This window comes from Schistocerca americana, chromosome X (genome assembly GCF_021461395.2).
Source record: "Schistocerca americana isolate TAMUIC-IGC-003095 chromosome X, iqSchAmer2.1, whole genome shotgun sequence".
Classification (NCBI taxonomy): Eukaryota; Metazoa; Arthropoda; class Insecta; order Orthoptera; family Acrididae; genus Schistocerca; species Schistocerca americana.
The window spans coordinates 636726968-636751132 of NC_060130.1; the positions used below are offsets into that span (position 1 = coordinate 636726968).

At 36.7% G+C, this 24165-nt stretch overlaps 1 protein-coding gene across 1 annotated transcript in view; it reads left to right on the top strand.

Annotated features, from left to right (window-relative positions):
* LOC124556220 (IQ and ubiquitin-like domain-containing protein) overlaps positions 1 to 21567 on the top strand; it is a 212723-nt gene extending 191156 nt beyond the window's left edge. Inside the window, exon 9 of the mRNA XM_047130211.1 lies at positions 21322 to 21567. Within this exon, the coding sequence (XP_046986167.1) occupies positions 21322 to 21414 (93 nt within the window). The 3' untranslated portion in view covers positions 21415 to 21567. The remainder of the gene's footprint in view (positions 1 to 21321) is intronic.
* The last annotated feature ends 2598 nt before the right edge of the window (positions 21568 to 24165 follow it).

A 24165-nucleotide genomic window follows, 5' to 3' on the forward strand; every position in this document is an offset into this window, starting at 1 on the left:
GTATAATGACAGCAGAAAACTCCTGATAGGCATATTGAAGTGGTGACATCAAATGCATTCACCAACTTGCAAATGTACGAACTATTTGCAGCCACTTGATTTCATAAAGTGCTGACTGACCTGGCTATGGAAATATGTAAGTTGATGCTGATTAGAAGGAAAAACAATTCTATGATGTTCAGATTTGGGATTAATGCTGTGCTGTTTGACACAGTCATGTCAATTAAATTAGGCAAAATATTTCAAAATGACATGAAATGGAATGAGTATGGAAGGATAGTAGGAGGGAAGGCAAATGGTTGACTTCAGTTTATTGAATGAATTTTAGAAGATTGTAAATTCATCTATAAAGAGGACTGCACATAGTACACTAGTCTGACCCATTCTTGAGTTCTGCTAGGCTGTTTGGATTCCCCACCAGGTCAGTGTAAAAGAAGACACTGAGGCAGTTCACAAGTGTGTTGCTAGATTTGTTATCAGTAGGTTTGATCATCACAGGAGTGTTACGAAGATGCTTCATGAACTCAAACATTTCATGAAACACTATTGAGAAAGTTTAGAGAATTGGCGTTTATGGCTGACAACAGAATGATTCTATTGCCATCAACATACATTCTACATAAAGACAGTGAAGCCAAGATAAGAGAAATTAGAGCTCTTATGGAGGCATATAGATAGTCATTTTTTCTTTGCTCCATATACAAGTGGTACAGGAAAGGGAATGACTAGTAGTGGTACAAGGTACCATCCATCATGCATCTTATGGTGGCTTTCTGAATATGTACATACATGTGATGTGGAACAGTTTAGCTTGCTAGGCTTGTTTGAGACTGTAACAGCTTTCTGAGTCATTACAGCCTTTGATAATGTCTCCAGCATTGGAAGACAAAATCTTAGGCACAGAAATGTGACTTGGGTCAAGACCTAATACCAATAAAATAAAAATCACCAATGATTCAAATACTGGCCAGAAAGGCTGCAATGTATGATGGAGAACTGAGTTGTCAAGTCAATAATATACAATGTTAATAGAGGAACTCACTTGACAATGTGTCACTGTGAATAGCTACTGTAGAAGAAGCTAGAGGCTATCAGTTGAACTGATTTTTTGTGAACAGTCTTTGACATAATGTCTGGCTGTTGTGTTAATTAAGAATTAGTGATTCACTTCCAGTGGCAATAAACTTGGCTGCCCTCAGAATCCTAACTCCAGCCATCTGCATGAGTTGCTAACACTATCTGAAGGATATGTTTTCTTCTCCTCAAATTCATCCACTGCTGTATCTGCTCATGGTCTTGTGGTAAATGACAGGTAGTGGAAAAACAAATTTGAAAGTCTGAGGCCATTTCCTCCCTATTTTAATTGTATTTTGTCTGTATCCTTCAAGTATCAGTCTCATGGGATTACAATGAAAATTTATTTTACTTCCTAATACACCATTAACAGCAAAACTGTTGAGAACTATATTTGCAAAAGAGCTCATAGCTGCCTGTTCTTTCCAGAGCACTTTCTATTCAAAAGTACCCTCAATGTAGTAGATACTGGCCACTATCTTCTGGTGAGTAGCCTGCAGCCAGGAGTTAATGATGCATCACACTTTGCACCAATGATCTACAGATCACCTAGCTACTCTCAATTTGGCAAGCATTTATTACCAGACAAAATATCCCTGACAAATAAGATGAACACCTTACAGGGATGTGACAACTGTTCATGCAGCATATAAGGTCAAAATGAATGTGAAAACATTATGTTGGTGTGTAAGTTCATAGCATTTTTGTTTGACATGCAGGTTATTTTCTTTCAAGTTATACCATTGTTCTTGAGGTTAAATATCAAATTTGGAATATTTGAAGTAAATGAGTAGTGTTCCAGGTGTCAAAAAATAGTATGTCAAATGGAAAAGTCTAATATTTGCAATATACTGTTTGCTTTCAGTTTAAGAGCAGCTCAAAACATTAATAGCAGAAATGAAGTAAGTGCCACTGGAGAAAGCAATAGTAAAATGTTTTTCTTGTTTTGAGGAGGGTCATTTTTACCTGAATGGTTCTCCACATTCAGGACTACCCACTGGCTTTGATGAAGGCCATTTAAATAGTTTATTGCATGATGGTTCATGTCAGTGTACCTGATAATTATCAAATATGATGAACTGTGACCATTTAACTTTTGTGCAACATTTGCATGCAATGGTCAAGGTTCAAGTTCAAAACAAACAAACAAACAAAATTCAGTGGATGATATTACTTGCATTTTTGATTGAGCATTATTAGTCTGATTGTGAACACCATTGAGCAGTCCTATCCAGTATTATTACTGATGATGAGATATAGTGCCTTTATGTTAATTTCATAAAAAGAAAGTAATGGCTGAGGCCTAAAACAAAACATAAGGCAGAGGGTGTTGTGAACAACAAATTGCTTTCCAGGGATGTGACATTTATTACTAACAACTGATATTAGGATGAGGAGGAGGAGGAGGAGGAGAAGATTAGAGTTGAACATGCCACGACAAAGTGTTCATTAGGGACGAAGCACAAGCTAGGATGAGGGAAGGATAGAGAAGTAAATCAGCCATGCCCATTCAAAGGAACCATCCTGACATTTGCTCTAGGTGATTTAGAGAAATCATGGAAAACCTACATCTGAATGGCTGGACATGGGTTTGAACTGTCATCTTCCTGAATGTATTATGTCACTCAGTAACTGATATTCATTGCAGCTACAATGTAAGATAAGTAGACAAGAAGACTACTTTAAGTGCTGCTACTAGATGATATTGTCTGCCTGAACTCTCCTGATTTGACAAAGGAGGCCAACCAGGAGCTTGATTGGGTGGCCATCCTTCACTGCACTTACTCCACCAATCTTGCACCCTCATATGTTCACAGTCTTTACTCCTTAAAGATTGTCCTTCAAGCAAATTCCTTTCCAAATGAAAATGTACTTCAAATTTTGCTTAAGAACTTCTCTAACCAGCAGTTTTCTACAGATGAGAATGGAAAAACTACACAGACATTGTCCCACAGTTGTAGATAATGTGACAGAATATACTCTTAACAATTAAGTTCTCTCTTGCATTTATCTGTCATGTACAATAAACTAACAAACAAATGAAAAAATTGATAGAGTCACTTATTGGAAAATCATTGACTAATTCAGTTATAGTTTCACACATTGGTAGAACTATTCATTCATTCTTTTTACTGAAAGCAGCCAGTGGGTGCAACTAAATGACAACACTGGATTCACTCAGTAGTCATTTTGCATATTGTCTGAACTACTCATTCTTTCTTTTCAAGTGAAATCAGTCTGTAAGTTTTCTAATGGTTGAACCATGTATTCAGTCTTTCAACTGAAACTGCCCTATAGTGTTTTAGTCTGACTGAGTTATCCACTCATTCCTCCAATGGAAAGTAGTCTTTTCATAATTTAAAACTGATTAATATATTGCCGTGCATTAAGTTCTTCCAAATGCAACTAACCCTTTATGTTCTCAATTTTTGTTCTTTGGTATTAATTATTTTAAATTTTTTTAATGTGATTGTGGCAGGTTGGAAATCGCTTTAGTAGAAGGGAAAATTGGAGAAATATATATTTTTGGTCTTTTATTTCACTTTTTTTCAAAAAGGGGCTTCAGAGACCCATCAGGTCATAATGGTCCAGTCATTGACAGATGTTACTTAATGAGAACTGGTCTTGTTAAAAACATTCTCTCTCATTGAGACATAAAAACGCCTTACACTTGAAGCACTTTGAGTGAGTTCTGGATTCTATATTGTAAATAGTGTAGCTTCCACATTTTCCATTATTAGCAATAAAATATGTGCATGAGCCCCAAGATTTTGGGTTCAAATTTCATTTGAAAACAAAAACCTCCTCTTTCTTCTTTTATTCTGAATATAATTTGGATCTATTTCTTGTTATCACTACCCTCACCAAATTGAATTTCCTCAGCTTCTGGGGAATAAGTGAAAATATAGTGCGGTATCATTTCTTGTTTGTCTGGTCTGTAAATTGGTCAGTATGAATTATTCAAGAATGTGTTTTGTTTCAGAATCACTATCTCCTTATCTTCCAGTTACTGGTACGTTACCATGGCCTGTTATGCAAAAACATGAAGCTATAGACATGATGGGACTTACAAGCACAGAATATTTTACACAAAACTTTTCCAAAAATTTGTAATATTTTGTGCTTTGAAACAGTTGTTAGCATAAATAGATTTACAATGAAATTGGGGGAAAAATATAAGGCCCTGATTAACACAGTAAACACTCAAACCCAAGCACAGAATGACCAACATCAAACCAAACGCATCTAAATAGCATGAGCATTGCAAGTGCTGAGATTCAAACTGCCTTTGAACCACAGGTAATACATTCATAAAAGTACTGTGATATGTTAACAATGTAAGAATAAGCAGGGTGCAACAGTCCTGATAGGCTCCTAATGAAAGAGAATGTTTTATGCTCTTCTTATTTTTTAAAAAGAAATGTGGGACCAAAAAAGTCCCATCAGATCATAATGTGTTAACATGTGTTTAATTAACATGATGTGTTGTTGGGTGTACTAAGATAAGCGTAAAAGTTTAGTTAGGAATACATGAAGAAGAAAGGGACTTCAACAAATTTTAGTGATTGATTGCATTCCAATATACTGGAAAGATATGGGCTGATTAATCATTTGAATCTAGCACTTAAACAATTATTCAGCCATTTGTGTGGATGTTATATATATTGTGCAGACAATCATGTTATAGGCTATGTACATACAAATCACACACATACACTCAAAACTGTCTTCATATAACAGCCTTTGAGAAGTACCAGCTATAGTATTTCACAGACATGGAAGAAGTACTATTCACAGTCACACATTGGTACTTCAGGTTTACAGTTAAGCCCTTCTGTAACTACAGCTGTAAACAATCTGCAACAACATTTGCATCCACCTGGACCACTGGAAGAGACAACTGGAGTAACTTGATTCTTGATGCACTCAGTTCTTGGTGGAAACATTGAATCATTTTAGAATTGTCAAATTATTATTGTTGACTGCACTCTGTTATCACCTGTCATCACTTTTATTGTTATTATGATATTTGCTTTTTATCAATAAGTAGGTTTTAATTCTTTTCTTATTCCATGTTTATATATAGGCATTTACTTAACAATGAAATTCGTGCCTGGATCAAAATGCTCTGCAGTGTGGAAATGGAAGAAATCATATTACTGGATAAATAGTGATTCTCAAGATAAATTCAGTGTGATAAACCATATTAGAAAAGATTATTAATATACTGAAACTATGTTAATTAAAGAAATTTGAATAAGGTTAATGAATGATGACAAATATTTCTTGCAAAAGAAATACTTCTGACAAATGACAGTTGTTGTTGTTGTTGTTGTTGTTGTCATTGTTGTAATCTTCAATCTGAATACGGTTTTAGTGCTGCTCTCCATGCTACTCTATCCTGTGCAAGCCTCTTCTTCTCTGAATAACTACTGCAACCCACATCCATTTGAACCTGCTTACTGTATCCAATTCATGGTTTTCCTCTGCAACTGTTAACCCTCCACACTTCCCTCCAATACTAAATTGGTGATTTCTTGATATCTCAGAATGTGTCCTATCAGATGTCCTCTTCTTTTAGTCAAGTTAAGCCACAAATTTCTTTTCTCCCCAACTCTTTTCAGTACCTCCTCATTAGTTACATGATCTACCCATCTAATCTTCAGCATTCAAAACCTTCTGTTATCTTCTTGTTTGAACTGCTTTTTGTTCATGTATCACTTCCATACAAGGCTACACTCCAGACATATGATTTCAGGAAGACTTCCTAACACTTAAATTTATATTTGCTGTTAACAAATTTCTCCTCTTCAGGAAACCTTTTTTTGCAATTGACAGTCAATGTCTTTTATCCTCTGTACTTCAACTATCACTGACTGTCATCATTGACTATTTTACTGCCCAGTTAGAAAAAAAATGCATCATTTATTTTTGATGTCTCATTTCCTAACCTAATTCCCTCAGCATCACCTGATTTAATTCAACTACATTCCACTACTCTTGTTTTGCTTTTGTTAATGGTCATCTTACATCCTCCTTTTGAGACACTATCCATCCAGTTCAACAGCATTTCCAAGTCCTTTGCTGTCTCTGACAGATTTGCAATGTCACTGGCAAACTGCAAAGTTTGTATTTCTTCTCCCTGAAATTTAATACCCTTAAAAAATATTTCCTTGTTCTCCTTCACAACTTCTTCAATGTACAGACAGAATAACACTGGTGATAGGCTACAACCTATCATACTCCCTTCTCAACCACTGTGTGCCTTTCATTCCCTTTGACTCTTATAACTGCTGCCTGGATTCTGTACGTTTTAAATAACCCTTTGGTTCTTGCATTTTACCCCTGCTACCCCCAGTAATTTAAAGAGTGCATTCTTGTCATTGCCAAAATCTTCCTTCAAATCTATAAATACTATAAACATAGATTTACCTTTCCTTAAACTATCTTGTGAGATAAGTTGTTGGGTCAGTATTGCCTCATGTGTTCCAACATTTCTCTGGAAATCAAACTCATCTTCCCCAAGTTTGGCATCTACCAGTTTTTCCAGTCAGCTGTAAATAATTTGTGTCAGTATTTTGCAACCATACTATTAAATTGATAGTTGCGTAGTATTAACACCTGTCAGCACCTTAAAGAAATATATCTTTTATGCTTTCTGTTCACATTGTCTCAGCATTTACCAAAAGAGAATTAGTGGTGATGGGTGCAAACTAGTGAGAAGAGACAGACAACACTTCACTGAGCGAAGTGGCGCAGTGGTTAGCACACTGGATTCGCATTCGGGAGGACGACGGTTCAATCCCGCATCCGGCCATCCTGATTTAGGTTTTCCATAATTTCCATAAATTGCTCCAGGAAAATGCCGGGATGGTTCCTTTGAAAGGGCACGGCTGACTTCGTTCCCTGTCCTTCCCTAATCCGATGAGACCGATGACCTCGCTGTTTGGTCTCTTCCCCCAAACAACCCAACCCAAGACAACACTTCAATAAATTTAAATAAAAAAGTAATTCTTGTTAAATCTTGTTAAACATAAATTTCTAATGTAACACCTGTTCTTAACCTTTTAAGAGCAACCAAAAATCCATTTTTAATGCCAGATGTTAAAAAAATCATACAGTAAATAAATACACAAATTCTGAAAATATGTCATTTTTATAAATATACTATTTATTTGCCTCTCCTTGAAATAAGATGTGTTTTTTGCCTACAAAAAAGTTGGTAACCATAGTCATGCTTCATGTATAACTGAAAAGGCTGAAAAGGTATGTACATGAACTCACTCAAACCCATAGACTGAGTGAAAACGTTCATATAACTGATTTAACTGTTACAGTCTTGAGTCAGTCGGTTGTCTTACATTGAGTGAAACCACAAAAACCTGGAGAGTGACTGAAAACCATTCATGATGCTGATGTGGTCGCTGACACTATTTTCATTCAGTTGTTTCATTCAACTGAAAAAATCAACTGAACAAAAAATAACATTTGACTGGCCAAGTGGTTGTTAAAATCATTCAGTTCTTCCATCACTAAAAACAACGAACTAGAAAGACATGTATTCACTAACAGAAATTTATTACAACTTATCACTCTAACCTTACAAAGAAAGTCTTTTTTAACTAAATGAGAAATAATATAACATGAACCTGCCCAAAACTTCACAAATCAGTAAGTCATCATATACTTTTTACTATGAAATGACCTTTGTCCATGTACAGTTCTGTCATACTCAAGAATCATTTCAGGACTACTCTAACAGTGTGGCAGTCTGGCAGTGGAAATAGATGCATAAAATAACACAGTTAACAAATTATTCAATGCCACATTAATGTATCAAACTGTATATTTACAAAAAAAGTCTGCAAAAGCAAAAAAATGGAATATTAATGAGTGAGCAGGCCCAAAGTTCATAAATTTGTCACTTCTATGTCTGCAGCGTGCTGAACTGAAAACGTGAGAAGACTTGTGATGGAGATATTTTGTTAAGATTTCTTTGCACATTTTTCAGTCTGACTGCTTACAGCTTGGCTAGTGAAGAGGTAAAAAGCTGACAAAATATACTGGATCCCCAGCAAGATTGAAACTGACAGATAAGTTTTTACGAAGCAACCACATTAGCACTGTGCTAGTGAGCTGCTGCCGCATTACCACTCTCATTGCCAGACTGATGGATAAGGCAGCTAATTTTCAATTTTAAAGATGAGATTAGTTGTAACTTCTGTATAAAACAAACTTTCCTGGACTCAAAAACTTAATTTTATTAACTCAATGTCACACTTTAAGTGAGAATCACTCAGAATATCTAATCAAAATAACAGCAAAATGTCAACTGATAATCTAGCACAATTTCATAAAGTAAGCTAGCGACTGCAGGGTGGCCAAACATATTCTGTAATATTGCCAATTTTCAATTATAGTAGTACCAAGAGGAAATGCATCCATAACTCATCTGTTTCTTGAGAAGGCTCAAATCATTCTCACACTTAAGCAGAGCATTGTGTAAGACAGTGGGTGTTCAGAGGTGCCATGTACACAGCTGCTGAGTTGACTGTGGGCCAGACTACCAAACAAATAGAATAATGGTTTCTGTTTCTGCATTTCTGTACCCAGGGAAAGGTACTAAAGCATAGTTACAAATAATATTCAGATGCACCGACTAGAAATTGTACATCATAGATTAAGAGGGGAACAATTTGTTTGGGTTCCCCTCTTCTTCAGTAGATGTCATAATCATTTTTGTTTTTCCCATCTTAAATATAGTACACACTACAGAGATCATTCATCAGAATTATTCAGAATTTTGAGCAGAGTATTTCCAATTGTTATACTGTCAACATTACAAGTAGATAGTACTTGTTCTTTTGACTACTATTGATTTAAAGACAATGTTGTATGAGAATGTTTTCATTAAAAAAAACTTAACAATGTAGCACTGAATAAAAACGCTAACATCCACAGGGAAATTTCATAACTACAAACAAAGTTTGAAATTAAGAAAATTAGCTGTGCATGGAACCGTGTGGTATGAGAGAAAAAAAGGTTCAAAACGCCATGAGGAAATGAAAAGAGTGAGTATATGCTGTGTAAGTTCAATTCCACCATCTGCTAACAGGAATGGAGAAGCAATTGTCATAAAAAATGTAATAACCAACATGAAATACAAACTGTAATTTCTATATTGTGTCATTCTAAAGCATAACTGTCTTTCAATATATAATAAAGAAAGAAAAGTATCATCTAGGGTACTCAGAATGATAACTATATAATCACTGCTGATGCTGTATCAGTAAATGCAAGAAAAGCATCAGATGAATGAAATTTCAAGTCTGCAGTACATCTAAGATGCAGGGCCACACAGTAAACTCAATTTTGGTGCTGGTGACAGTGGGCTAAGACCAGAGTTATTTTGTCTCCCTGTGTAAATCAAATTAAAAAACAAGGTGTAGAAAACCAAAATAATGATAAAAGGCTCACAAAGCTGAGCATGGAGTGGAGTTTCTAAAGAGCACCTTGCAGCTGGCACAGTTCATTCTTAATTTAGTTCTTGATGAATTTATACTAGCAGCACCTATATGTTGCCATAATATTCATGTAAGATTGATCAAGATATAATTGTTAGAGCAGAATGCCACATTAGTAATCATCTCTTTTTTGGCTGAATATGATTCAGCTGGCACTAATTTTAATTTCAGTCATCCGCTGACAACATATAGAAAGAGTTCTGACCTGTTGTTGTTGTTGTTGTTTTGTGTTGCCTGCTTCTTGAAATTAACCAAGTAGTGTGTCAGTTGACAAACAAAACTGAATGCAGACATGCACAAAGCTCTTTACTGCTGTATTTAACTCTACTTAGTTGCATGCTATTCTGTATAATAATTAGTAAATTAACATAGAGTTCAACCTGCTGTGATCTTAGTGACAGCAAGTATTTAAATGAAAAAATAATAAAGTAGAGCTTGGAGTGTGGATTATACACAGTGACCCACAACAACATCTGGCAACATGAATGCAACAGTACATGCAGGAAGACTGTGCTGGAATGGCTGGAGATATCCATGTGCTACTGATTCATGGTGCCAAACTACATCAGTTTGGCATTAATCCTGAATACATGATTCATATGGGAAGATTTGCTAGGAAGTGGTTGGCAGAATTCTCTGCTGACATCCTGCTAACCAGCCACCTACCATCAGAGTTTAAGAGGATGAAGATGTTTTCTATTTTGAAATGTGATAAATTCAGCAACCAGATAAAATGCTGTCACCTGATAGCCCTCCTGAGCTGCTGTTATGTGCTGAAAGGCTGGACTATGACAGAAAAAAATGGCTCTGAGCACTATGGGACTTAACATCCGAGGTCATCAGTCCCCTAGAACTTAGAACTACTTAAACATAACTAACCTAAGGACATCACACACATCCATGCCTGAGGCAGGATTCAAACCTGTGACCGTAGCGGTCGCGCGGTTCCAGACTGTAGCACCTAGAACCGCTCAGCCACTTCGGCCGGCACAGAAAAAATAGTGCTGTTCTAGAGTACATTCTAACTGATCAGACAGACTTCAGACAAGGGCACAGCTGCTGTGACCCAGTGTTGTCTCTTACATCCTTCGTAGAGGCAGGGTTCCAAATGAAGCTAAAACTATCCCAAGTGTTGTTGATGCTATGTGGAGGGAAGGCCTACTCTATAAACTTTTCATATTATACTGTGTAGAATGATTGTGTAACTTCTTAACAGCAAGCTAAATAATCAGAAACTCCAGGTAATCACTGGAAGTTGGTTCAGCAAGGAGAGGAAGTTCAACAATGGATTATCCCAAGGATTGGTTCTCTCACCATTACTGTTCAATCTGTAGCTATCTAACCTTCCTGACAGTTCATTCAAAAAATTCTGCTATAAAGATGACCTGACTCTTACTATACAGCATAAGGAACTGGAGCAGAGAGAAGAGATAGTGCCCACAGACTTGCCTCTGCTGGAGACTTATTTATAAATCTGGAGATCCCAAATGAGTATGAGCAAACCAGAGGTGTCATGCTTCCATTCAAACAATCATCTGGAAAATATGAAACTGAACGTAAGTTTCAGTGGTAGAGATTTCATCATTATTGGAATCCAAAGTACCTAGGCTAAATAAATAAATAAAACCACAATATTTAAACAGTGGTAATTGAGAGTATAAGATTATAACCCAGACTTAATTTTTGATTGTGAAGGAATTGTTGAACAATGTGGGAAAGGCATCAACACTCCTATACTCCACAGATCCATTATTTGCCACTTAATTGCAGCAGTAAGCCTTTTCTTTTACAGATGACTGTGACTGCACTGTGGAGATAACAAACAAGAGTTGTAGAACATCACCCCTTTCCCCCACTGGAATTCCCATAAATTATGCACCTGCACACAGTTTAATGTTCTGTTATCTGAATACTGTTCCTGTTTGAACAAAACCTCTTTGGTGAAAATATGTTTACAAAGGGCTTAATACTGACAGTGTTAGTGTTAAGCAAACAAAATTGTTTTCTCTTACCCTCTCAAGTGTCTGACATGCCCAAAACTGGTCTGAAATTTTGAAAGTATTCCAAAATTTTAAAAGCACCTTCAAGATATCTCTCGGGCACATAAAGTTGTCTCTTGAAACTATTACTCATCAATTCTTGCATAATTGAAAAGATAGGGAGCATATAAATATAGCAAGAACATACCAACAAATAGAAATAGAGACTATCAACCTCACACTGGCGTCGGCATGTAAAAATTGCAAAATTATTGAGAAGTCAAAAAACAGTAAAGCAGAGGTTTTAGATAGCATCAGAGTGAAAAAAATTAAACATTTTGAGACCAAAACAAAAACGTTGCTTCTGTAAGTTTTTGTATATCAGTTCATCCGTAAATTACGAACAAAGCTCAATTACATGTCATTGATGTTGTTTTCAAGTCTTTAGAGACTCACTTCAGTAGCTGAAGGCACTCAGGTATGGATGGGTGTGATAAAATATGACATGGATCCATACATTAAAGATCGGTACTTTATTTACATAATGTATGTACAGTGTTGTGAACAGAACATCTTAATGTACACAGGTTGAGTCAAGACTAAACTGGCAGAGAGTATCTGCTCAGTAGTCAGAGATGTGGTGTTGGGGAATCTCGCTGGCTGAGTCCCTACAGAATCCCCTCCTTCCTGGTACTGCAGAGGTGGGATGAGGAGAGTAGAGGAGTGGAATGTTGGTGTAGTCATCTTTGTGCAGGCGTACATGACCAACCACTTCATGGCTGGTTGTGAGACAGGGTGTAGGTGGAAAATTTCTCACTGGGTGGAGTTGCAGTTGCACATAACCAGCTGTGCTGTAAGTATTTTTGTTGTGAAGCATAAACAGTTCATTTCTTGCAGAGGTCATAGAGTATGAGTCATCACATTGAGAAGTCATAACTGTGAGAGGGGCACAGACCATGTGTCCTGCACTGCATTTGTCATCTGTTATGAGAGAGTGTTATTTGAAAGCAGTAAACTGTATACTATGACTTGGTCACACATCTGTTACAGCTGTTCAGGAGGGAACACATGTTCATGGAGTTGGCTTCTTGTATGTAACAATCTATCCACTGGATGTCAGTGACACTGTGGTATGCTGCTGGAATGTCTTAGTCACTGCAGTAACAGTGTTCTCCAGGTGGCACAAATGCTGTAGTACGATGTCATTGGGGGTGTTGTTGTATCCAGTAGGTGAGTGCCTTGAGTAGTATCTTTGATTTAGCGTGTGTGATGTGGGTGGTGGAACTTGGTGGAAAAGTGTGCGTGGCCATTGGCATTTGCGTGCAGAAGAGCAGAGATGCAAGTAGAACCAACATAGATGTGTGGCATGTGGCAAGAGACCAGCATCCTCCATGCAACTAATCAGTATGTCATGTGGCCACTGCTGTAGGGAAGTGTTGTCCTCTTGCAAGGCAATGATCAAGCCAAATCCCATTGTCTCAGTGTTGTTCAGATGGAGACATGGTATCACAGCTGACTACCACAGTGAAGAGGTGGTGCCAGCTTCTTTAGTGACTGTCAGGTGAAGTCATGATACCTTGGCCAGCTTGGATGGCATGGTGACAAGAGAGTCATGATCGATGATGGCCAGTTGAATTGGTGGGTTCTTGCCATTGCAAGGCAAGTGGAGGTTCTGGTAAGGCAAAGTGGCTTCCATTGTTGATGGTGGCAGCTTCACATTATCAATTGTACAAAATAGAAGGGTGAAAATAATGTCCAAGCACTGTTCAACTGGTTGAAAGGCACAATCATGAAAATGTTTACTGTCCAAACACAGTACAGTCCAAACAGTAGGGTCAATAAGAGTACACAGTCTAACTAGTTGGATAGCATGTCTCCATCTGGCACTGTAATGACACTTCATAGTTGAATGCACATCCTGTGAAGAGTGTTGAAAGTGCCGTTGTGAAGCACTAAACATGTCAGTTATATATTCTGTGACCAAATGAGCCATTTCTTGTGCACTGATGGAGGGCAAGACACCATAGATGCACTGGGTGGTTAGTGCACTACACAATTCTGATTTTGTTTCAGGTCTGAACACAGTTTGATGCATTGCACATGAATGTTCTATGTCATAGCATGGCACGTATAACAAGGATGCAGGAAAATCCCTGTCAGTTCACATAAAATGCATAGTAGTGGAGTGTGATAATGGCAGCATTGTTGTTCTGCAGTAACTGGTTCTGTAGTAAAGCAAGAAAATACAGCACAATGCGGTAGTCATGTGTCACCAGTGTGGAGCTCAGGTACGGATGATGGGTGCAATAAGATATGACACAGATCCACACATTATTTAAATCATGTATATGCAGTGTTGTGGACCAAATGTCCTAAAGTAACACAGGTCAAATTCAGACTAAACTGACAGAGAATATCTGCTCAGCTTCACTCAAAATTCAGATATGTGTTGGGGAGTCTCGCTGATTGAGTCCCCACAGGTAATAAAGTCATCTCTTTAACAGCATTATAAACTCTGTAACAATCTGACTGCATTTGGATAAGTTCCAAACAGCCATTTAATCCCTCAACTAGCACTCTGAAGTTTCATTGGATGTAACAGCAAAGAAAAATTCTCAGGACCACAGCTCATAAAGAAGCGTCCAAAAGTAACAGGAAATCAAACATCTCAGTTCTTGTGGGGAAAATTATGGTTTACTCTTGCTTTAACAAGCCTTGCCTTGCTGATTTATATGAGCAGTAGCTCCTCAGGCTTGTTGTTTGCTGCCTTTGAGTGATAACACCAGCTTCTTTATGTCTTCTACTTTGAAAACCGCAATTGTCAGTCACCTATTACCACTCAAATCTGTTGCCATAAAGTTACATACTTCCTTCTGTGATAAATCACAATACTTGCCTTAAGGAGTAAGAATTATAGACGAAACTTCATGCACGCAGATGGGAACATAACTTATGAGGAAGAGAGATTAGGATTTAATGTCCCATTGATGATAAGGCCATTAGAGATGGCATAGCGTTTAGTTCTTGCATACTTTCCATACTCAAAACATAGCCTGGCCAAAATCAGTAGACCGCAAGTATCAAACTTGATAAACTGATATGCTCCTGGAATTAGTTACCACATCCTTTGTCCCACTTGACACTAAGACCTCTCTTCATCCCACCATGAGGGGCAACCACTGACTCATTGTTTCCACATATTGCCAGTGACCCATGAAAATGTTTAAAATATAGGTATGTTTACCAATTATGCCCATAGCTACAGCTTGTTTGGCATCTCACTACAACCATGGGCCTTTGCACTCATCAGGCTCCTTTGTCCATACTATTACTACTCTATAATGCGCTGTGCCTGGCCAAAGCTCAAGTAACTATAATTCTCAGCACAGCCATGAGAAAAGTCATCTTGATGTCACACAAAACCCTCACATCAACTCGAGGAGAACTGACAAAACCAGGCACCACAACCACTAATGCCTGTATAATACTTCCAACGCAGTTCCTATGTTGTAAGATGCACTGAAGACCCTGTTGATGGTCCCTTTTTTAAATTACATCTCAGCTATGAATTAAACTGATCCTGTCAGAAAAGTTGATAATGGGAAACTGGAATTGCATGTATAAATTTGCAGCCATTTCTGGTAACTTATTAAATGATGACAAAGGAATCTCATCATAGCATTTTACTCAACACTTGAATGAAATGATATGTGCATGATCTTGAATAGCCTACAGAGGTTTATTGTTGCAGCTGGCTCTTTAGAAGTAACTGAAAATGAGGGACATCGTACCATGACACTGGGATTCTAATCTGTTTGTAACAAGCTATATGAGAGACAAAATATAGATTATTTCTTGCATTGTGTAAACCTCTAAAGTGATATAAAAATCCCAGTGATATAAAAATCTGACATATGATGCTGAATATGATTCAGAGTCTTCTGACTACATTTGTACTTTTGGAAGTACTAATACTAGATCAGTTTTCAATTCCTCGGCTGTGATTTAACAAGGGGAGGAGCAGTGGGGGATTTAGTGCTCCTTATGGCCTCATAACTTGAAACCTAACAATATGGAAGAACTCTACTCGTTCTGATACCACTCCTGATATAAATATTTTTTTCTCTCTTTTTTATTTTACACTACTGGTAATCTGTCACTGGTACATATAAATAAAATATCAAAATTATTTGCTAAGCTGTAATTTTCTAATCCTAATTGTGGCTGATAATAACAGTATAAATATTTTGTGTAGAAACATTTTCTTTAAGGAAATATTCATAACTTAAGACACATGAAAACCATGTTTCCCTGCAAATCTAACCCTGCTAATAATTATTTCAAAGCCTTATATTTATGATGTGTAAAGAATGTCTTGTACTTTTTTCTAGATTTTATAATTCAGGTAATACTAGTCCTTAAAACCATCATTGTCACAGATGCATTTAAATTTCAGAATGTGAACCCTTCAAAAACCCAGTGTTCCACCTATACATCTACATGCATGCTCAGCAAGCCACTGTATGGTGCATGGTGGATGGTGGATGATACCTTGTACCACTATTAATGATTTCTATTCCTGTTCCACTTGCAAACCGAGTGAGGGAAAAACAACTGTGTATATGCCTCCATATTAGTCCTAATTTCTCTTATCTTATCTTCATGATCCCTACACAAAATATACACTGGTGCCAGTAGAATCATTCTGCAGTCAGTTTCAAATGCCAGTTCTCTAAATTTTCTCAATAGTATTCCTCAAAACAAACATCACCTTCTCTCCAGGGATTCCCACTTGAATTCCCAAAGCATTTCCATAACACTTGCATGTTGTTCTAACCTATTGTTAACAAATCTAGCAGTCTGCTTCTGAATTGCTTTGATGTCTTCCTTCAATCTGACCTGGTGGGGATCTTGGTAATGGGTCATATCAGTATCCTATACATTGTCTCCTTTACAGACAAACCACATTTTCCTAAAATTCTCCTAATGAATCAAAGTTGACCATTTGGCTTCCCTACTAAAATCCTTATGTACTCATTCCATTCTATATTGCTTTTCAATGTTACACCTAGATATTTAATCAATGTGACTGTGTGAAGCAGTACACTACTAATGCTGAATTCAAATATTATGGGATTGTTTTTTGTACTCATATGCATTAACTTATATTTATCTATGATAAAATCTTCTTGGGTTGACAGCTGAGTCAATGCGTTGTTCTCCAGCAACGTTTCAGTAAGTTGCCATCTTCAGGCAAGTAAGAAACTTGCTGAAATGTTGCTGGAGAACAACGCATTGTCTCGGCTGTCAACCCAAGAAGATTTTATCATTGAGATTTGCTGAGAAAGCCTGCATTCTCATATTACATTTATCTATGTTTAGAGCTAGCTGCTATTGATCAAATGAGATAGAAATTCTGTCAAAGTCATCATGTATTATCCTACATGAATGTATGGTGTCTGTTCTTTCAGAGATGTCCAAAACAACATACACCATGCAGAATCTGCAACTGTGATACATATAATGTAAATTGAAGGTGGAGGGGAGAGAAAAGAAAGGAAAGGGAAGGAACTGTTGATGACAGGTGAAATGGGACTTTATGCATAATCAGCAATGATGAATGAAAATGTGTCCTGGACCAGGATACGAACCTCGGATCTTCCACTTACTATGCAGTTGCATTAACCACTGTGCCAGCCAGACACAGTGCATATCACAATTGCATAGACTATCTCAGCATCCCTCTCAGCTGACCCACAACCCATCTAGCACCACCTATCCACAGTCCTCATCCATGTCCTCCATGCTTGTTACTTTGAGATCCACAAAGGAGGTCGAATGAATTGTGCATCCACAATGAAGGTGGTGGGTTCATTGCACAGTGAGGTGAATCAGTTATATGAATGCATGGTGTCTGTTCTTTTGGACATGTCTGAAAAAACAGACACCACATGGAATCTGCAGCTGTGATACATATTATTTAAATTTCAGATACGTCCAAAAGAACAGTCACAACACCTTTATTAATTGATTCACCCCAGTGGGCAATGAATTGACCACCTTCAGTGGAGATGCACAATTCATTCGACCTTCTATAGGAATCTCAATGTAGTGGCATGGAGGACATGGACAGGGGCTGTAGATAGTCAGTGCTAGGTAGGAATGTGGGTCAACCATGAGACATTCTTAGATAGTCTGAGCAGTTATGATAACCACTGTGTTCTGGTGGTGGAATGGTTAACGCAACTGCATAGCAAGAAGAAGATCCCAGGTTCGAATCTCAGTCCGGCACACATTTTTGCTCAGCACTGCAGATTCCATATGAAGTCGTGGTCCAGCTGACATCAATAGTTCCTTACATTCCCTTTCCTTTCACTCCCATCCACCTGTTGTTTACATAATATCTTTCTTCAGGCACTCAAAATGACACCTTTCTGTACACAACAGCATCATCAGCAAACAGCCACAGATTTCTGCTCACCCTGTCTGTCAGATCATTTATGAATATAAAGAATAATAGTAGTCCTGGATTCTAACCAGGCCTGCAACTTATTTGTTTTCAACTCTTTCAGTTGTTGTTCTATGTCCTCCTTTGGGAGTCTGAGCAGCATTCAGATGGCAGTATGTTTGTATGATTCTCCTGTGTGAATTATTTCTTAAATCTATTAGCCAAAATTTTTTGTGTCCAAAAATATCACTATTAAAAAATTTTAGTAAAATATTTTAGATACAAAATTTAGGTTTCCGGAAATTTTATACAACAAGGATAAGAGAGTGCACCCATAAAAACAGAATCTAGCATAAAATCCATTTTAAGAATATGTTTCTATTGGTTAATAAGAATATGTTTTTCAAAGTGTAAGAGCTCTGTATTCTAACACCTTCCAAAAATCTTCCTACACAAATCTTGAAATAGGTGCAGTTTGTGTTCAATATTTGATGAGTATTCTATGAGTTTATCCACAAGCTGATGAACACCAAAATGTTCTATGACAGTAAAAGTGCATTACTGAAATTTAAATTCAACAGTGTTGACTTGATTATTTAAAAGTACTTTAAGCACTTATCAGTTCATCTACTGATTAAGAAATAAAACATCAGTTACGACAGGTAATGTCACTAATGTTACAAACTGTGGTTAAAATGCCTTCATTTGAATACAGTCATTAGTGAATGAGGCTGTTTTGAAGCTGATGTAACATCAAGAGAACTTTTCTGGTGGTTTTGGTGAAAATTATGCTTACAAGAACATTGGTTAGGATGCAGGGTAGTAATAATAAGGCCATAGGGAGCTGGAGTACTGCAAAGGCCCACCATCATAAGTAGTATTCTGCTTAAGTGAAGGAAAGGTTTAGGCCTACTGAAGAAACAAATTTGCTGTGGAAACATATTATTCATGCTGCTTGTGCAGTTGAGATGTGGAAATATTGCAGAATATTTTTCAGTGATGATCTACTTATTTCCTAGAGTGAGGCTGAATTATCCTATTAAATTCACTTGATATTTTTTTTTATCATTTCATTTCAGTAAGGTATTTTGAAAGATTTCTACCTAAGCTGTGACACGAAGTTAACAATTGTTTACCAGTGTGGTGGGAAGATGGTCACTTCTGAAATGAAGGCTGCCTTAACTGTCAGTTACAGTCTTGCTGGAGAACTACACTGAGCAGTCATTATCCCTCTCTTAAGAGCTTTTGAATGCCCCCACAAATAAAACTCTCGTGGCTTTAGGTGCAGAGAGCATGGAAGCCAAGGAATTGATTTGCCTCTACCTATTCCTCTGTCATGAAATCTATTATTTAGCACCGAGTGAGGTGGCGCAGTGGTTAGACACTGGACTCGCATTCGGGAGGACGATGGTTCAATCCCGCGTCTGGCCATCCTGATTCAGGTTTTCTGTGATTTCCCTAAATCGCTCCAGGCAAATGCCGGGATGGTTCTTTTCAAAGGGCACCGCCGACTTCCTTCCCCGTCATTTCCAAATCCGATGAAACCAATGACCTTGCTGTCTGGTCTCCTTCCCCGAAACAACCAACCAACCTATTATTTAGCAGGCTACAAGTATTAACACTGAAATGCTGAGCAGCTCCATTGTGCATCAAGTACATGTTTTGGGACACTCGTAAAAGGAACTCTAACATAGAAATAAAGCATTTCTGGACCCATGTTCATATAACACATTTTATTCCTCTATGTTTAGGAATGTTTGTGATTCTTCAATTTCTCCAGGTGTATGTTATGACAAAATAAATCTTGGGTGAACAGCCTGGTATGAGTGTGCATAGGACGTAGCGTCCTATGCACACTCATACTAGGCTGTTCACCCGAGATTAATTTCGTCTTAACATACGCCTGGAGAAACTGAAGAATCACATCACATACCTCTAAGGGGAAGAGATGTATCGCAGCATGAAAAGGATCGACAAACTGCGTCATCGGAGAAGTTGTCTACTGAGGTGTCCTATGCACACTCATACCAGGCTGTTCACATGAGATTTATTTCGTTGTAGGAATGTTTCCTGAAAGCTTGGCTCTACCTTTCTGTTACACCCAGAATATCACACATTTTGGACATCCCACATGCCACACTATTTTCTAACATGCATAACATTGCTAATTACCTTCAAATATTAGAAACTTAACACATAACCTCAAGAACACTATTAGACTTCAAACAAAAAATGGCAGTTAGTAAATACATTCATAGTAACATGTGAATCAGCATGCTAAACAACAGTGCTACAAACTTACACACCAACCTAATGTTTTCAGGTGAATTTTAATTGTGATTACATACTTCAATATTCCCCATGCCATATGCTGCTTGAGCCATTTTCACAGCACTGTTGTTACTGCTCAGTTTATCATGGATATTTCACATGGAAAGTCACAAAACAACAATAAATAACTTTAAGCTTGCCAAAGCAACAGCAGCAACATATTCTGTAGCTCATTGGTGTAAGGAGCAATACTTTTGAAAATGTCAGTTACAGGGATTTTGACTTCATTCAGGAGCAGACATCTGCTGCAAAGAACACAAACTGCCATGCAGAAAGTGTTCTGATATGGAAAGGCACCCATAATATCTTTTGCATAAATGTTTTAAGTTTTGCAATTACTGTCACATCAAAAAATTAAATATATAATCTTTGCACTTTTGTGCGACTTTTACTTTTACCATACACATAAAATGGAATTTTTAAAACTGAAGGACTAACCTTGAACTCTTGCTTTTGTATGTAAACTGCATACTGTTTACCATTAGTCCACAACCAGATATAGCAGCAGAACAGTCTGAGTGAAAGACAACACTTCCTCTAGATATTGTCATGGCCTATAACGTTGCTAGTTCATGCAAATGATGAGACTTTGGATTGTATGTGAAGACAAATTTATAGCGATGTTTAGAGAACAACTCAGATTTAGTCACTGTGGTGGCCAAGTTTTGTGTCAGAGACTTCACATTACCATGTGTTGAGCTGTAGACATAAATTGAACCTAATTAAAAATGATGTTATGAATCTGTAGTAATTGGCAAACCAATCTTTAACTTATGCAATATATGACAAAGTTTATTCATTACTAGCATAGTAAATATGGATAATAATTACATAAATAAAACTCCATATAAGCATGTTAATGTGCTGAAAAACATAGATATTTGAAAATTTGCTTTAATTTTAGAGTATTCATTCCAATGTGACTTAAATATTTACAGACAAATTTTCTTCAATTTTTTTCCAGACATATGTTCCTGAATTCATAGAACAAGTTGAACACAAACATATGTTAGCTAAAAGACGTTTTGACCGCTTAGCAAAAATTGTGTTGGGGTAACCATGAGACTGACAGTATGCAAAGACAGTATTGATTTGTAGGATATGAGTTTTTTATTTCCCTAGAGCAAAACACTGCATGATTCGGTTCACAGACCTGACTGAATTACAAAGCATAAATTTAAAAAGGCATTATTCTCAAACAAATAATTAGTCCAAGTTTTAATCATTAAAAGTGAAGTCTGGAAAAATGTTACTATTTTTACTGAAGTTTGTTATTTTATGGAGTAGTGTGCAAAGGTATAAATTAATATATGATTTAGTTATGCTACAGTTCCTACTACAGCTACCATATAATATTAAATAATAAACAGTAATACTAAGGAAATAATGTAGTATCATTGAATAATTTGTACTGGAAACTATATAGAAAGGTTCAAGAGATAATATAATTCCCATAAAGTTGATTATATATTATGATTTGGATTTTCCTATGGAAAACAGGTACATAAATTAAACTAATATATTCTGGACATCATATAGTCTGAAATGTAATAAAATATATCCATAACAATTTTCTGCTACTATTTCTAATTAAAGGGGTGATTTGTGATTAATGATACCACACATATTTCTGATATCATTCAGGTGCATCTATTGTTTTTGGTTTGAGACATCAATATTTCAATCAAGTATAGCTTTATAATTACATGTCATTGTCTGTTATAATAGCTGATCTTAAAATATAGTGTTGTAGTCTTCTTTAGGAAAACTTTTAATTTGCTAAACTCACAAGGAAGGATGCATCAATTACTAGTTTCATTAGAAGCCAAAACACCTGTGTGAGGAATAACTTTTTTATCCCAACCAACCAAAGATTGGCTACCTACCCTTTTTGTAGCAGTTATACAATACACCACACCACCTCCCCCACATCAGTAAGCATTGCTTCCAGAGAGATCTCTCATGACATTTCTGCTAGTGTGGAAAGAGCAAATCAAGTCTAGCCATTCATTATATGCTTATTTACAAACAAACTAGAGACTGAGATCTAGGGAATTTTTTATGAAAACCAATAATGCCTTGCAAATGACTCCATACAAAGCTAAACAAGAAATGCGTAAAGTACAAGCTATAAACAATCCTCATTGGCCACAACCAACTAAAAGTCTGCCTCATGGCAACCAAGAGGCGTAGAATATGTGGTGTGCTCTCATTTTCCTATGTTCTAGAGTTGAAAGTCTCAGATGCAGTCTCCAAAAACGAGGATTTTCAGTTGTAACTACCAACTGTAACTGCACAGGGGTGCAAATTGGACCATTTACTCTGTTGCCAGACTTGTCCAGCATCGTTTACAGTGGAAGATTTAATGTAGATGGCCGCAAATGCTTTTGATGTTGCAAGATTTTGGTCTTCTAATCTCCCGTGCACCTATACTTAGACAAGTTTAATTTATATAATATGCTTCATATATTCCATGTTATTTTTTGTATTTATTCTTCTGGGATGAATTAAAGCAAAACTACATGAGACACAGCAGAGAGGTTTTGAATGTAATTCATAAGACAGGTGCAAGGTGTGTTGATAACAAACTTAAACCACCATGCTTCCTCCCCTTGTCAGTCAAATGCTGTTTGTGAAAATTTCTTCCTCTACCAGGATTTGAAGCAGCTACTTCTAAGTCAAGTGCTATGCACAAGCATAAGCTAGCAACCTCAGCTACAGAGGTCAGTAGAAACAGTGGTAGGGTTGTAAAACTACTGTAGGCTACCACAGACTACAATAATGAACACAGTCTACGGTAATTTTCCTAGTAGCTTTGGACATTTAAGGTCATACCCATCTTACCTGTATGCTGGGTGTTCTGCGTACCTATTAGGCATTACCTAATAATGATTGCTTTCTTAATATATGTGATCAGTGTCTTACTAGACTCCTCTAAAAACTGGAAGCAGTGAACCATTTAGAAACTGAATGAGGATATATCACACTCTGGCAAGAACAGTGACACAACTCAAAAATGCAATACTTCAGAAAACTAAACTTCGGTAAAACTTACGTTGAAATAGTATAAGCTTCTTTTACATTCCAAGTAAGTATTTTTGGCAGTAAATTCAATATAATTTTTCATGCACTTTGGGTCACTTCAGATGTATTTTTCAGTGATAGACAGTAAAGATGCCATTTTTTGACTTGTGTCACTTCTCTTGCTGGGGTCTGATATAATGGCCCGAGTAACCTACAGAACATTTTTGTTCTACATAGTTATCCTACTGTTACTTAAGAATAAACAGTATCTGTAGAAAAAATGAAATTGTCAATGTTTAATTCAAATTTTATTCAAAAATTGTTGATTTGTAATGTAACACTGAGGGATGTTAAAATTATATAGCTTTATCGCATAGCACTAGCAAAGGCAATTGCCTCAACAAAAAGGTTAAATAAAAAAACACAAAACATAAATATATCAATCATTGCCTCAATACATTGTCAAACTTATATAAAACATGTTTCTGTATTCATAAACAACTTTTGCATTTTTCAATAATAACAAGAATTTCTTGCCTTTGATCATTATGAGTACATTGAGTACAAAATAATTACAATTTATATTATGTTTGTGCTTGTAAACTGTACTTGCATCAAAAGTAATTTCTTTGGTAACATAAAAATGCAGAAGTGATGTGATCAACTAATTTATGTTGTTTATAAAATCAACTTATATAATGTAAGACTATAACATACACAATGGAATGAATGATGTGTGGTTCTAATTATGTGCAAAACAAACAACCAAACAAACAAAAAATAC